The sequence below is a fragment of the Argiope bruennichi genome, chromosome 10, assembly GCF_947563725.1.
Source record: "Argiope bruennichi chromosome 10, qqArgBrue1.1, whole genome shotgun sequence".
NCBI classification, from domain to species: Eukaryota; Metazoa; Arthropoda; class Arachnida; order Araneae; family Araneidae; genus Argiope; species Argiope bruennichi.
In genome coordinates this window covers 120,683,462-120,701,290 of record NC_079160.1, presented here as the reverse complement: position 1 = coordinate 120,701,290, position 17,829 = coordinate 120,683,462, and the positions used below count along the sequence as shown (strand labels likewise).

At 30.8% G+C, this 17,829-nt stretch overlaps 1 protein-coding gene across 4 annotated transcripts in view; it reads left to right on the top strand.

The window, feature by feature from the left end:
- The window catches only part of LOC129989470 (plasma membrane calcium-transporting ATPase 2-like), a 285,601-nt gene that overhangs the window by 210,486 nt on the left and 57,286 nt on the right, over positions 1-17,829 (top strand). For all 4 annotated transcript variants that reach the window (XM_056098032.1, XM_056098031.1, XM_056098034.1 and 1 more), the window contains exons 5-9: positions 7,338-7,463; positions 7,557-7,688; positions 11,231-11,398; positions 12,754-12,956; positions 15,611-15,746. In XM_056098032.1, coding sequence (XP_055954007.1) covers positions 7,338-7,463; positions 7,557-7,688; positions 11,231-11,398; positions 12,754-12,956; positions 15,611-15,746 — 765 coding nt within the window. The remainder of the gene's footprint in view (positions 1-7,337; positions 7,464-7,556; positions 7,689-11,230; positions 11,399-12,753; positions 12,957-15,610; positions 15,747-17,829) is intronic.

Sequence of the window (17,829 nt, the reverse complement as noted above, 5' to 3'; positions counted from 1 at the left end):
TGATTTAAGATAAGCTAATTGATACTAAAAAAATTTTTCTATATATTTATTTTTTCCACGTATTAATTTTTATATTGCTGTTTTAATTATTTTTACTGATAGTAATATTTTGTTTATAAATAAACAAAAATGTCCGAAACTATCCTTCTTGCATACAGCCGACCACCCCGCCACCACTGAACGTAGCAGTATCGACAGGATGATCCGTCCGAAACTATCCTAAAGGGAAAATTGTAACATATTAGAATTTGCGAGGTGTATTATCATTTCCGTTGGATTTAAAAATCAAACTATTTACTCTTAATATTTTTTGCACTCTCAAAGATCAGCCTTTTTCCTAAAGATTCACACACATTGAAAGAGTCTCACAGAGGCTCTTTAAAAAAAAATCTTAACTCACTTACCTAGCAAAGGAATAATGGAAAAAGAATATGATGGCATTAAGAAATAAGAAATGAAAACAAGAACAAAGAACGAGAGAAAAAGAAAGGTTTCAGGAAAAAAAATCCAAAGGAGAAAGCAAAGGGTGAAAAAGAAGATTTAGAATTTACATACACATTTTGAAAAAGAAGAATGATTTTAGCTTATAGAAATATGCACAATTCCGTCGATATATTGTGGTGCAGATTATTGCATTAATATCTCGCTATGGAGATGGAGCAATGGTAGAGTTATTTTGAGATACACCATGTGATTTTGAAAAGCTGTTAGATGACAAAAACAGTTCCTGAGTGGGCACCAAATAGATTCCTTCCACGCTAGGGCAGTGAAAAGCATCCAGCCTTGACAGATATGGTACTGTTAGATCACTTACAAGGCGATTCTTAGGCGAAATGAATGCCAAATATCAAAAGAGAATCATTAATCATACCATCACCCTTAATCTTAAGATATAAAATGTAATACATATGTTGACCTTTGACTAGGGCAACAGAAGTAGCACTTTCATTTGATACGTAGTACTGATGTCATTACGTAGTATTGATGTCATACGTATTACTAGTCCTTATTTTTACAAAGGGATTAATTAAACCGAAAGTGGAATTAGATCACAAAATAAGAGAATATTTTAGAATGAAGTTACGATGGGCTAAATTAAGATAAAATCTTGGAAATTAATTGAATTGAAATTAGAATTTAAATATCATTACACACACACACATATATATATATATATATATATATATACTTATAATAAAGCGCAATGTGTGTGTGTGTGTGTTGGCGCTCTACAGGCCAGGTCATTTGACATACAGCTATCAAATTTGGTACATGTATACCTTAGAGGTCGGGAATGTGCACCTGGGGTCCCTTTTTTTGAAATTTTAATTAGAATTTTAATTATTAATTAAAAACTAACTTTCCCGCCAAAAAATCTTCCATTTTCCCCACCGCCAACTTTTCCGCCAAAAAAATCTTCCATTTTCGCCACCGCCAAATGAGTAAGGCTTCCGTTGTGTTTTTTTTTTCTCCCAACAGTAATGAGGCTAGGGTTAGTATTTTTCGGCGGATTATTTCAAACGATTCTGTTTATTTTCTTAATGTTTGATGCATTTAAAATTAAACATTGTTAATCAATCGATCCTTCAGATTCATTCTGAAGTACTTTTGAATTAAAATAAAACAGAATAAAGGAAATTAAAAATTTCTAATCCGCATAGCGTTACCCCATGGCGTAGAAAAAAATCACGTATTTGCGTTACGTAACTGGCGTTGAAAATTCACGCATGCGCTTTGTGTTCTGAATTCCGCATTGTGTTGACAAATTATTATCAACGGATGCGGACTGGATTTAAATTTTTTTAAGGTTCGTTGCATGCTTTTGTAATTAAAATGTATTTATGTTAGTTATATAATTTTTGTATATGCTTATAGTTTTAAGTGCATCGTTTTTTTTAAGTAGTTTTTTTAAAACCTGTTTTAAACCGTCTATTTTAAACGATTCGTTTAATTTTCTTAGTGTTTGATGCATTTAAAAGTAAACATTGTTAATGAATCGATCTGCTCATGATGAATCTAAGAAAATTTTGTTGACAAATTCTTGAGATAATACGTAAATTGAAAAAGATATTCTTTAGTGCCCATAAAGTTTAAACGCTGAGTGACTCTATTTTCATTAATCAGATTATAAAAAAATGCTTTGTTTCAGTAAAAAATATTATATTAATTGCAGATTAATTCTTTCCACTTTAATTTAAAGCATAAATTCTACGGGTGCTAACAGAAAATGAGAGAGATACATATTACGTTATGACTGAAGGCCTTTATAATATTATGAGTCAATTATATGACTATCAAAATTTGAAGTTTTAAAATATTTTGATGAAGAAGCTATTAAAGTAGGAATTGCATAAAATACTTAAATATAAAAATTTTAACGAACATTAAGATTGGCGAACCGGCTGGTCGACAAATTCTTGAGATATTACATAAATTAAGAAAGATATTTTTTAGTTCCCATAAGGTTTAAATGCTCAGTGACTCTGTTTTCGTTAACCATGTTATTAAAAAAATTAACATTTATTGACGAACACGAACACACTGATATTCACCGTTACTCTGATTAGATGTTATAAAATCTGAATAGATAAACATAAACGTGTAAACAGCTGTGCGCCGGTTTCTATGGCAACACAGCTGGAAAGGGAAAAGAAGAACATCTGCTTTACACAATTTTATAGAATAACTTTTCCCCTTTTTCGTTTCATTTTTTTAAAAAATTACTTATTTAATAAGAACACCTGCTTTACCCAATTTTTTAGAATAGTTTTTTTCCCCTCTTCGCTTGCTTTAAAAAAACATCTATACTTATATATAAAGTTCAATGTGTGTGTGTATGTGTTGGCGCTCCACAGAAGAGACCATTTGACCTACAGCTACCAAATTTGGTACATGTATACCTTAGAGGTCGGGAATGTGCACCTGGGATCCCTTTTTTTGAATTTTTAATTAGAATTTTAATTATTAATTAAAAACTAACTTTCCCGCCAAAAAATCTTCCATTTTCCCCACCGCCAACTTTTCCGCCAAAAAAATCTTCCATTTTCGCCACCGCCAAATGAGTAAGGCTTCCGTTGTTTTTTTTTTCCCCAACAGTAATGAGGCTAGGCTTAAGATTTTTCGGCTGAGTATTTCAAAGGATTCTGCTTATTTTCGTAATGTTTGATGCATTTAAAATTAAACATTGTTAATTAATCGATCTTTCAGATTAATTCTGAAATACTTTTGAATTAAAATAAAACAGAATAAAGGAAATAAAAATTTCTAATCTGCATAGCGTTACCCCAACTGGCTTAGAAAAACTCACGCATTTGCGTTACCGTAACTAGCGTTGTAAATTCACGCATGCGCATTGTGTTTTGATTGTTGACATAACAACCAATATCAACGGACGATTTAAATTATTTTTAGATTAGTTGCATGCTTTTGTAATTAAAGTGTATTTATGTTAGTTATATATTTTTTGTGTATGCTTATAGTTTTAAGACCATCGTCTTTTAAGTATTTTTTTTAACCTGTTTTCAACCGATTATTTTAAACGATTCGTTTTTTTTTAGTGTTTAATGCATTTAAAATTATACATTGTTAATTAATCAATCTGGTCATGATGAATCTGAGAAAATTTTGTTGACGAATTTTTGAAATATTACATAAATTAAGAAAGATATTCTTGAGTGCCCATAAAGTTTAAACACTCAGTGTCTGTTTTCAATAATCATATTACAAAAAAAAATACTTTGTTTCAGTAAAAAAATATTATTACATTAATTGCAGATTAATCCTTTCCACTTTAATTTAAAGTAAAAATTCTATGGGAGCCAACAGAAAATGAGAGAGATACATATTACGTTATGACTGAAGGCGTTTATAATATTATGAGTGAATTATATGCCTATCAAAATTTTAATTTTTTAAAATATTTTGATGAAGAAGCTATTAAAGTAGGAATTGCATAAAATATTTAATTATGAAAATTTTAACGAACATTAAGATTGGCGAACCGGCTGGTCGCCAAAGGCGGCTAGTATATAATATAGGGAAACATAATTTAGATTTTTGCCATCAGGAGCAAACTGGCGAGACAGTGAATCTGTTGACCAAAATAGGCATACATGCTAAATGAAAGTTGACCAAAAAATAACCCTGAAATCAATTATCAGCGGTATAAATTCATTATTTTTAGCGTCTTTCATTTTGCATTTCATTTTTTTTTTTTTTCTGTTATGGAAGGGCTTCTTACATTAGTCGGTATTGGCCATTTTCTAACTGACCATAATATTCATGCATTATAACATAATATTTCATATGAATCGAATGGTTAAGGTTAAATCGGGTTGATCATTATTTGTCTCTCTTTTTATTCAAAACTAGCCGCCTTTGGCGACCAGCCGGTTCGCCAATCTTATTGCTCGTTAAAATTTTAATAATTAAATATTTTATGTAATTCCTACTATAATATCTTCTTCATCAAATATTTTAAAGCTTCAAATTTTGATAGTCATGTAATTCATTCTAATAATATGGCCTTCAGCCATAATATAATATGTATCTCTCTAATTTTCTGTTAGTTTCGGTAGAATTTATGCTTAAAATTAAAATGGAAATGACTAAACTGCAATTAATATAATAATATTTTTTACTGAAACAAAGCATTTTTTTTTAATAATATGATTACTGATAATAGAGTCACTGAGAGTTTAAACTTTATGGGCACTAAAGAATATCTTTCTTAAGTTATGTAATATCTCAAGAATTTGTCAACAAAATTTTCTCAGATTCATCATGAACAGATCGATTCATTAACAATGTTTAATTTTAAATGCATCAAACACTAAGAAAATAAAATGAATCGTTTAAAATAATCGGTCGAAAACAGGTTTAAAAAAACTACTTAAAAAACGATGTACTTAAAACTATAAGCATATACAAAAAATATATATAACTAACATAAATACAATTTAATTAAAAAAGCATGCAACTAACCTAAAAATAATTTAAATCATTGAAAACAGGTTAAAAAAAACTATTTAAAAAACGATGTACTTAAAACTATAAGCATATACAAAAAATATATAACTAACATAAATACAATTTACTTACAAAAACATGCAACTAACCTAAAAATAATTTAAATCATCCGTTGATAACGGTTGTCATGGCAACAATCAGAACACAGTGCGCAGGCGTGAATTTTCTTCACCAGCTACGTTAACGCAAATGCGTGAATTTTTCTACGCCAGTTGGGGTAACGCTATGCAGATTATACATTTTTAATTTCCTTTATTCGGTGTTATTTAAATTCAAAAGTACTTCAGAATGAATCTGAAACATGGATTAATTAACAATGTTTCATTTTAAATGCATCAAACATTAAGAAAATAAACAGAATCGTTTGAAATAATCCGCCGAAAAATATTAACCCTAGCCTCATTACTGTTGGGAGAAAAAATAACTGAAGCCTTACTCATTTGGCGGTGGAGAAAATGGAAGATTTTTTTGGCGGGAAAGTTAGTTTTTAATTAATAATTAAAATTCTAATTAAAAATTCGAAAAAAGGAACCCCAGGTGCACATTCCCGACCTCCAAGGTATACACGTACCAAATTTGGTAGCTATAGGTCAAATGGTCTGGCCTGTAGAGCGCCAACACACACACACACACATTGAGCTTTATTATAAGTATAGATTAACATCTTTAAAAATGTCTAAAAGCATTTGCATAGAATATGTTTGTCTGATCTTCATACGAGTGTTACCAAAGCATTACTTCTGCTAAAGAAAACAATCATTTTATTCTGTAACGAACTATATCGAAAGTCATGGGCTTTTACAAAACAATGAAAAAAATATTGCTTTCTTTTGCTTTCAGCGGTTTTTATACACTGTCTAATGAATACTTAACACAAATTTGCTAAATAACTAAAGAGTTCAAAACTAAAAGAAATGTGTTCAATATATGTAAAGCTTACAAGGAAGAACTAATATGCATCCTTTTTAAATATGATAAAGAATCGTTTTAAATATAAGAAAAATATTTTTTCTAAAATATTGATATATAGTGCAAAAATCATTAAAAACATTCGAAATATGTCATTGGACTTAATATTATAAAATTGTTACGTAGTTACTTTTTGGATAATACATTCAAGGCAAGAAAAAATGTAGTTACATTTTTAATTAATTAAAAATGAATTGAAATTTCAAAGTTTTTGCTTAATAATTTCGAATCATACTATCATATAAAAATTATTTTTATATCATCTTAGCATTCAAGAAGTTAGCTTTTCTATTAAGTCAACTTTATTTTCTTGCAATTTCTAATTATATTTTAATTATTGTTTTCAACATAGAGGCTTAGAAATAATTTTTGCTCATCCTCTATTTTTAAACTCAATCTTATAGCAAAACATGTTTCATAAAATAAGAACAACAATGAATGATTAATTGAAATATTTTAAAAGCTCGGATGCCATGGAACAAAAATAAGTATTGGAATTTCCAGTTTATTACGATTTATTGTTTTTAGCAAATTTCAAATCATTTTGCGTTTTCTTAATTTGTTATAGTCTTTTTTTTTGTACTTTAACTAAATGATGTAAAAATCGTTAAGCGTGGAATTCTATGGCTCATACAATGAAGTCAGGTGAAGACAAAAGTGGAATCAAAACTATGACTTCACAATGCTATGATATCTCATCAAGGTGGTTGTTTCTCGCCATCCTAGTGAGTACACAAACGGTATGACATAGACTACCTTCTACCGATGACAGAACGTGCTTCCTACGGGAGGGTCTGTACCATGACCGATGATGGCCTTCAGGACTCACCTTTAGCTCAGGCTAATGATGCAACAATGTCCCGGCCATTCAGTTTCTTTTCCTTGTACCTTCAAACCGGGTCTGAGAAGTCGTTTGTGATTGTAATATTACGATGTTTCGGATTAAATGTTCGAATCCCCATTCATTTTTTTCTGGAAATTTAGACACAGTAATAAAGGTTTTGCTTCATCAAGAATAAGATCACGTATCATTTTTATTTCTGTATGCAAATGAATCAAAGGATAGGCTCAGATCAGGAATTTTTAAATTCTTTGTCATCAGTAAAAAAGTGGGTGCATTATTAAATTTTAAGGAATTCAACAATAGAACGTTTTAGCGTGTACTTGCATAATAGATACACCGATTCCTCCAGAATGATATGAAATGAATGAAGCTTCGGAGAACCCAATCATCAAAGAGGAATAAAAGTTCATTGCCTATGGCCGGATTATGTGACATATTTTGATAAATACTATTAGTAATGAGAGATTTTGTTAAATAGTTTTTCTTCTGACCACAGGTGACCTTCTACCGGCGGACGGCATCATCATCCAAAGCAACGACTTGAAAGTGGACGAAAGTTCGCTAACGGGAGAATCAGATCACGTAAAGAAGGGAGAAGATCACGATCCCATGTTACTCTCAGGTAAGTCCCGGGTCACTCGAATTGCGAATTTCGATTCAGTTGATTCCTTCTGGACTGTGAATAAACTGACTCCCTTTCTCTCTATGTGCACAGGTACCCACGTCATGGAAGGAAGCGGGAAGATGGTCGTGGCTGCTGTAGGAGTAAATTCACAAGCAGGCATCATTTTCACTCTCTTGGGGGCTGCTAAAGAGGAAGCGCCGCAACCGAAAGCTGCCCCGAAAAGTAAGTGCCTGGCCATCCTATGCTAATGAAAGATGATTGACATATTTAATAACCAATGTGTAGATTCCTAACCGAACCAAATATTAGTACTACAGGTTATTACAAGCAGAATTAAGTACAGAAACTTTTTAGAGACTATTTTAAGACTCGGCTGGCCATAAGTATTTTATGAGTCTCTGAGCTAGAAAGACCATTTAGGTTGTGTTGTAGACATAAACGTTGGCAAAGGAAGCTCCGGCGAAGGGAAAGTGTCTTCCTAATGTTAATCAATGCAGATTAGTAGAGCCAATCTACCTGTAGCCTTCGTAGAATTCACAAACTGGTTTAGAGCGACTTTAAAATCGGGATTATGGAAATTTTCAAAGACATTTTTTAATCATACTATTAGGTTGCCACGAGACAGAAATAAAAAGAAAAATTATCATAATAGACTGTGTTCCAGCCATAAATGCCAGCACAGAAGTTGCGCTGAACAGTAAGCTTACCACCAATTACTTTTCTACAAATGGTGTTGCACGAGCAAATGCTTAGTATGATTTGCCGAAACTTTTTAATGATCTTATTATATTTTCGTCCTCACTTCATAACTCTCTAAAGTGATATAAAAGCCACTAAACCTTTCATCTCTATGACAGCCCTGTAACACTAGCTCACCGTCACTCGTCACTAGCTCAACTGATCACCACTTACTGTTGATTAACTAGAATAATAAATGAAAAATTGAATATCATGCATGCTTGACAATTGTCATATGCAGAATAAGTAATAAAAGTACTAAAAATTATCTTGTTGCCTTAAAACGAGCGTACCAAGATCTTGTGACTCTCTAAACAAGAATTTAGGAACCTAAGACAGGTTGTGTCTTAGGCATACACACAAAGGTGTTTTGTAGATGTATAAATAGTTGTAAGATTTTTCTTTTCCTCCAGTAATGATACGATAACTTCTAAAAATATTATATTTGCTAACAAATGACAGTATGATAAGTAAAACTTTAGTGTTAGAGCACTCCCGCTTCCATCCTCCAAATATTACCGGAGCCAGATAAATCATTCTCTTTTATGGAAATCAGCCTTTTTGTGAATTTTTGCTGACACGGAGAGTGGCACTAAGCACTATTTTAATTATTGAGAGTGGCAACCACATGTTACACGTTTTAAATGCATTAACGTTTAATAAATTCATGCCTGTAACCCATTTTTTTATCTTCATTCTATCTTTCACGAGTATCCAGCCTTTCTTTTTTTGATAAGTTTTTTCAGGAGTAATATCTTTCTATTTTTTTCCTAGGACAACAATGGAAAGATACGAATAAATGCATATTTAAAATAGGTAATAATTGATTTAGGTGGCATTGTATAAGAAATAAAGAAAATATCGATTCTTATTACGAAATACATCCGAAACTTTTAGTCAGTCATTTAACTCTTCAAATGGCAACAATAAAACAAATTTAAATTCTCTTCCGTTGCTAACATTTCTGTTTGAGAATGTAATTCTAAAGACGAAACAATTGGAACAAATAAATCTTTGCTAGTAACTCCCTTCAAAGATTACGCAGCCTAACATAGATCTTTCATTCAAATCAGCCCTGTGTTGAATCTATTTCAATTATTCCTTTCTTCGAAGTGCTCCGATTGACTGCAAATAATATCGCATCCATGTCAAAAGGAAAATAGCATTCTTTTGCATTTTATATTCATTCATTGTCACCTATTTAAAGAAGTTTTTCACCAAATGAGTGCACTGAAACTGATTTGCTCAAAATAATTATCATCCGGTCGGATCATTACCTTCATCGCCCGTTTAGAATAATCTTGCTAAAATAAACTGGCTATTATTTGTATTCTCTTCAATAATGAGTAGTTTCACCTTTATTTTCAATCGTGCATTTGCAAGAATCAGCAAGGATGAAGAATCGACTTCTAAAACCTTAAACATTTAAGTAAAAAAAAAGAAATCCAATTTGAAAAATTAGATTAAATAAGGCATTTTCAAAAAATACTCTTCAGTTTCGTAATTCGTTCTTTATGATGTTTCGATACTTAGTCCCTTAGTTTGAGACTGAAACCAATAGAGCCAGAGGGAACAATTAGGCTTACGGGATGTCATCGCATAAGAAAAATCCATACCGTGGCGAAATGAGCATCAGTTTTGAAATAAATGATGTATTCTTTTGAAAAAAGTTCAACCGCCGGCAGAAGTGAATACATAATTTGCCTATGCGTTAGAAAATCGTGCTAACTCGTTTTAATACATCCTTCTCTAGAGATTGAAAATTATTTTTAACCTTAAATAAGAGTTAACTCTTGGCATGTTAGTCTTCCCTCTCTAGTTCTGACATCTTGCAGAATCTTTATTCTTTAGTTGTAATTTAATCAAATCGTGCCGTGTTCTCGTTTTATTCTCATGTCACTATTTTATCTCACCTTTATGTTTAATTTTTTCTCTCTGGCCCTATGCTTCTGCCAAATTTTTGAATTTTAATGTTCACTTTATCAAGTCGCATGGTAGTTTCCTTTTATATATATATATATATATATATATATATATATATATATATATTAGGGTGTCCCCAAAGTTTCTTTCTCATCGTGCTATGAATGGCCTTATCTGGCACTTCTTGTACAAGCATCCAGGCCTCTCTATTAGCCGTCTATATCATCAGTTTCAGTCGTCCCAGAGCTCTAAACTGTTACAAAGCAGGAACTACACCCCCAAAAAATTTCTTTTGTCCATTTGGTGGGATTGGAAAAGCGTCCTTTTCTATGAGCTCCTTCCTCAAGATGAAACAATAAATTCTACGAAATATGTCATCAACTGGATCCATTGAAACGGCCAGAATGAATGAACCGACGAGGCGTTGTATTATAGCGCGAGACCATATATTGCATTAGCCATAAGAGTAAAGCTCTAACAGCTTGATTGGGATGTTTTACCGCATTCTGCATACTCTCCAGATCTCGCTCCATCTGATTATTACTTATTTCAGTACTTGAAAAATTCTCTTCGCAATAAGCACTTTGAATCCATCAGCGAAATAAAAGTGCACCTCGAAGATTTTCTCGTCCAAAGCACAACGATTTTGGAAAGAAGGCATCACGAGGCTTCCTGAGAGATGGTAGAAGGTAATAGAGCAAAAGGTTTTTTATATAACAAAATAAATAATATCTTAAACAGTAAATAGTGTGTATTCAATTCATATTGGAAATAGGAAAGAAACTTATGGGACACCCTAATATATGGTACAGTAAATATAATAAACAATTGATTGCGTAAAATTGCTAATCACCATAATCATCAAATGCGATTATTTAAAATCATCATTACGTTAAGTGGTGATTATGAATATTCACCGGTAATTATACATAATCAGCGAATTAATCACATTTAATGTTATACATATAAAAATTTATATTTCAGTATTATAATAGATTATAAGATATATTTATTTTATAATAAATATTTGTGTAGATAATAGCACTAAGGATATGGCACCCACATATCTATCGGAATATCTTATTCTTTCTCTCTTCCCTCAGGGCCGGCGCCGGGAGAGGGCGAAGCAAACATTCCAAACGACACCACCCCCCACGAAGATGAAAGAGAAGCTGCCCCGAAAAAGAGCTCGGAAGACAGCAATCCTCATAAAGAAAAGTCTGTTCTGCAAGCCAAGCTAACCAAGCTAGCCATCCAAATAGGTTACGCAGGTACGTTTGCTTAACGAAGACATTCACATGCATAAGATATAAAGAGATTTTTGCTGCTCGTGACGAATGCATAATATTATTTTGCTCATGAATGGATTCTTTTGACATTTCTGCATGGCATTTTACTTCAATAATCATTTTCAATAGTTTGATTATGTTCACATCACATGCTTCGTGAATCATTTGTAAAATGAACATTATTATGATTACCAAATTTATATTTATAGAAAAATGTCTGAATAATTGTGACATATCTTTAAAGAATAATGGGATAAAAATAAGTACATTTATTTTATCATATCTATGTTACAGACTAGATATTGTCTGTCAGTTGCACTATGCATGATGCAAAATTCATTCTAAATCCTCTCCAGGACAGACTGTCAAATTTAGAGCTGCCAAATTTAGTACATTGTTACTTATTGGGGAAAGGATACTAAGAAAGAGGTTTCAAAATTTTAATTAGCTTTTAGTTAATTAAAAATTATTCAAAGTTTTTTTTTCATATTTTTTTTCTTCAATAATTTCTAAGTATATTATAGCACAAGAACCCTTTTATATCGCTTTGAATTAAAAAAAAAATATTACGAATAAAACTATTTCGCTGATGCCAATTTCAATTCAACAATTTTTAATTTTAATAAATTTTACAAAATTAAAGAATGGTTAGTGTAATAGATTCTAATTTATCTATTCTTAATTTGTAGAAATTCTCTGTTATTTGTTGTGTTGTTAAATTGTTGAAATTTTTTTCACTATATAAACTATAATAAAAAAATAAGAATGTACGGAACAAAAATATTTCATTTTTTTAGCCTTCTTTGCGAACTTTTGTTTCAAATTTATTGGAATTATCTCGAATTTTATATTCGTTTTTTATGATTTTATGAATTTGATAAGCTTTATTAATATGTAACATTGGCGTAGAATTTTAGAAGTACAGACGATAAGATAAATATATCGTCTGCGAATATATTTATCGAATGAAAGCTTGCAAGAAACTATTTGAGAACGAATGAAAGCTTTCTAGTCTTCATTCGTTCTTTAAATGATGTGAGGCGAAAATTATTGCTCTCAGAATACAACAATTGATGAAGCGTATTGCTCATAATCTTTCAATTCGTCAATAGTGCAGCAAGTTTTTATGTCAAAAAACTTTTATGAAAAGAGAAAAAGGTCATGATTTGTGGCCAACTGTGGAAGTCTGCAAATGCGAATAGAATCGATCCTTGCTATTAGAATTCAGAAAAAAATATGTGTAAACTAAGAAATTTCTTTTCTACAGTGTATGCTAATTTTAATAGCAATTCATTTAAATCTAAATGAATTGATTTGTTTCTTTTCGCCGAGAACAGGTTCGACGATTGCTGCGTTCACCGTTGTGATCCTCATGATTCGGTTCGCCATCACGACGTTCGTGGTGAATGAAAACACCTGGAAGGCTGAGCACACGCAGATGCTGGTCAAGTTCCTCATCATCGGTGTGACGGTGCTAGTGGTCGCTGTGCCAGAGGGATTGCCCCTCGCGGTGACCCTTGCTCTCGCCTACTCCGTCAAGGTCAGATACTTTGACAATGCCAATTCTTTTTTTTTTTCCCCTACATTAAGTTGCCCTTAAATAAAATTTATTATAAACCATCTCCTTATTTCCTACATATTTACTTAAGTTATTGGAAATCTATTTGTGATAGAATTTATACTTTTACTATTGATTAGCTTATAAGTTGTAAGTAAAAGTGAAAAATATCGTTGATTATAGATTAAAAGACAAACTTGTATAAAACTCTTAAATGCCGCTAAACTATGCATTTTATAAAATACTTAAAATTACCTAATATAAATAAACATAAAATATCTAATCCTGTTTTAAGATTTTACTATAGTAGAAATTAAATTTAAGGAAAAAGTTTTACTTTCTTTGTAATATTTATGCTGAAAAGGCATTGTATAGTTTAATTTATAGTCCATCGCATCTACTGGCACTGTATTTAATTAAAGTATAGATTTAAAACTTTTCTCATGATACACATTATAAATATTTATGAGCTTAAGTATTCTTTTGTTCAAATAATAAATTTGTTTTGTTCAAGTGATACATTTTTAAATGTTCAGCAAAAATGTATTACTTCTAGTTATTTCTGGAAATCATTTAGTTCACTGTGTCCATCCGTAGCATTTAATTTCAATCAAATCACTTATCAAAACTGACCATTGTTCTGTCAACAAACTGTTTTTAAGCATAAAATTTCTTTACTATGCTCCGTTTATTGCTTTACATATATTCTGTTCATAGGATATATTAGCAAAACCATTAAATTGGTATCACTAAAATAACAATTTTTTTTTGAAATTTTGCCACGTAAAATTCATCTTAGTACAGTATTATTTTCAGACGTCATGGCAGAAAAACGACAATATTCAGTGTAATGTTTAATTATTTAAAATTTCAAAGAAATCACTTTCGAAGTGCATGTTTTCATTCTCCAAATTGTTTATATGTCAACTTTGGTAGCTGCAATATATATACAGAGAGAGAGACTTTCATCTTTATTACTAATAGAGTTTTCTAAATCTCCATAAATATCAAAAGTTTGCCCAATTCAACCACGAAAATCTACTGATGGAAGAAGCAGCACCATTTTGCTAGATTTGCAACTGTTCTATATCTATTTTAAACATTCTTGTCGAATATACACGATTTGTCTTATAGCATCTGCTTTCCGAAAATCTTCATATTAATCCATTTTTTAATAATCTTTATAATCATATATAAACATTAGCCAAGCATTTTAGTACTGCACCATACCTTCCATCATTGTTTTGTTTTTTCATGACTATGCTTCGATTTCATTATAATATAAATATTTTAATACCACGAGTTTTTAGTCAATACGCAGCTTAGTCAAATATCATGGCTTTTGCGCTATAAATCACAAACAAATACAAAGGTTTGAGTGTTTCTACAAGTAGCTCACATTTCTAGGGGCAAAAATAGCTATAAACTCCTTAATCAATGTCCATTATTCTATCTACCTGTCGAAAAAAAATTTGGCATATTCACTTAGAATATAAAAAAACTGGAGTTAAAATTTTGGAAGAAACAGCTTCTAAAAAGGTTTCCCGGAAAGCCTTCACTACTCCATAGAAAATTTACTTAGAGGCAAGAATAAGCACAACCTGACGAACAATCCCTTTGAAATGATTTCTGTAAAACCCATTTTTATTTCGACAGCAAAACTTTTAAATTTCGATAAAGTGGATATTTGAAATTTAATATAGACTTCTAACATTTTATAAGGAATTTTTAAATTTACCATTTTAAAATGAATTTGAATAAATTTAAATCCTGGCTGAGGAACAAAAAAGTTACTTTTTATTTCCTTTTCTATTTGAAAGATAAGATTTGATATCCTTTTCAAAAGCTTTTAAATCTCTTTCCACTTTCAAAAGCAGTAAGTTTGACAAATATTCTTGCGATGATATTTTAAGAAACTAAACATTATAGTCAATGCCCATGGAGACAAAATGCCTTCAGACTATGTAACGGCCAAGTCGGGTATTTACTATATATATATATATATATATATATATATATATATATATATATATATATAGTAAATACAATGGCGCTTTTCTGTTCTTTTTTTAGTTTATAGTTTGATTCAGAAATAATTTTTTATAGTTTCGATTCCAAAATAATTTAGTTTCGTTTCCGAAATAATTTTAATTTTAAATTGTTTCAATAATAGGTTTTAATCTCATAATGCTTATATTTTATGGTTACTTATATATAGTGATGAATACATTTTGCAGGCACAGCATCTGTACCAATCTGTACTGACAGAAACACATTTTATTAGTGAACCTTCGTACAAAACTACATACAGAGAAAAAAATCCATTTTCGAGCACATCTTCATAAGATCATACAGAGAGGAAATAAAGCTCGTGATATTATGAGTTTTATATTTATATATTTACATTCTCAAATAGAAGGGAAATATTTTGCTGTTGCAGTGTTTTTATTATCCTCTTTCTAAGAGGAAAATGCAAATACAGTATTACGAATCCTCTCTCTGAGAAGAAAATATTTTCTTAGAGTAATGTACGTTTCTTTCATTTATGAAATCTTAATTTCCAATGTATTGTGAATGCAAAATTTTGACATTCTGAAAAATTTATCAGCATTGAAATGGTTGTTTTCCCTTTGCAGAAAATGATGAAAGACAACAATCTGGTTCGCCATCTTGACGCGTGTGAGACCATGGGCAATGCTACAGCCATCTGTTCCGACAAAACGGGAACCCTCACCACTAATAGAATGACTGTAGTTCAGTGTTTTATCTGCAGTGAGTACTTTTATTGCAATGTTCTATGTTACTTGTTATTAGCCATCATAATGTAGAACGTTTAATTTCATTCCATTTCTTTTTATTCAATTCGAATAATTTTAATATATATCTTGCTAAATTTTTCTTGGTTTGCATTATTATAACACTAAATAAAGTTTACATGGAGTATTTTAAAGTGTATTTAATTTGTGCTATCAGAATGGTGAAAATACTAAATGGCAACAATTATACTTGGATCCACAGAATTTAAGAAATATGTTTATACCACCAAAATTATAAAAAAAAATGTTTACTTTTTAATTCTGGTGTTTTTATACTTTTATTTAATTTGATCTGATTGATGTTTGCAACGATGGAATTTTTTAAATTGATTTTGCATTCATTTCAAGATGTCTTAAAATTGTGAAATTTTGTACATTTGAGTATTCTGAAAAATATCACGTTATCTCCATTCTTTTCGAATTTAATTAATAGTTTAGCTAATGATTTTATTATTTCAAAATTTTTTACTAGCCCAGGACAAAAATTCAGTTAAAATTTAATATATTTGTGTTATTTCATTAATGAAAAAAAGTCGTTTTAAAGATTTTATTTTTATGGCTATAGTGCAAGAAAACTCCTTATTTTTTTTATATATTTTCAAATTTATCTGGTAAAGCACAACCGTAAACCTAAGTTAAACAAGTTGTATTTAAAAAAGTAGACGCGAGTGGACATTTCTTTTTTTCTTTTTTTATACGTAATGACTACATGATGAAACCATTGGCTTTTGCTTAACAGTAATTTTTCGGGCGAAATAGCAGAATTCATATCAGTTTTAATCCAGCAATTCTGCGAAATATAGCTGTATGCATTTCCCATTTTTTAAAGCCACCCCGAAGCTTTATACAGCACAGATCATGCTATTTTGTGTTGGCTTTCGGTGATGAGGACAACATATGATCATCACGCAACTTACACCAAATTTCCACTTCCCTCGAACTGGAATCTGTTGGTCCTCGAGAACAGGTGGATACATTAGACAAGCATGGCCGAATTTTCTGCAAAATTAACACGTTAATTCTCATGTGAAGCAAGCGTCCCTCATACAAGATGTAACTGTTTGGGCCTTATGAATGACATATGCTTCACGTGATTGCATATATGATGAGTTATTTATTTCAAGTGTCCAGCAGGACAAAACAATATTATGTGCTTAACAAGTAAAGTGTTAAGTATTGCCCCCACATAGCACACTATGAGGTAAGAAGGTGATGTTTCAAAAAGCTGATACGCAACAACACAACAAAAGTGCGCAAGAATATTGCTAATATTCGTTAAATCGTGTATCATCAAACAATAAGAAATGTTGTTAGATAGAAGCATTACATATATGAGTACTATTTCTAGGCATACAATATCAATTGCTATTACAGCTTGCATTTTGGAAATAAATAATTTGAAAGGACAGATATTTAATATAAAATTGTTACATCTGGGTGTCAAATATAACATAGAAATAAAATTTCCTTCAATATACAGCAGTTAATCAACCGATCAGAGTAATTGGCAACCCTCATTTTTAAATGAAAGTTGCCTCTGGGTCTTTTCCCTAAAGATTCCAATGTTCCAGATTTTTTTTTTTTAAAGAAGTATAGGTGAATTGTTTTTAAAATAAATTTCATGATTCTAAAAGATTATGTAACACACTTTTTGTATTCAAATAAATATATCAAATCTAAAACATCTTACAATATTATTCCCAATTATTCCGTTGTTTTTCTGGAATTATTTTAACTCACAATAATAATAAGGACTCTCTTGTAAGTGAAACTGGTTAATTAATCAATTATTTTAGAAAAAAGAAATTCATTTAATGAATCCTGCAAAGCAAAGTATCACTCAAACTAACTTAATAATTCGCTGTAAGTCAATGATCGATTTACGAGCAATTTACATAACAAGCATCATTTCTGAAATGATAATGCTCATGAACCGTTCGGCATTATACTATGTTTTTATTTCATACTTATTTCGTATTACGGTGTAAACCATCGGAAATGTGTTCAACTCGTCAGTCTACTGTATACAAACGCAATAA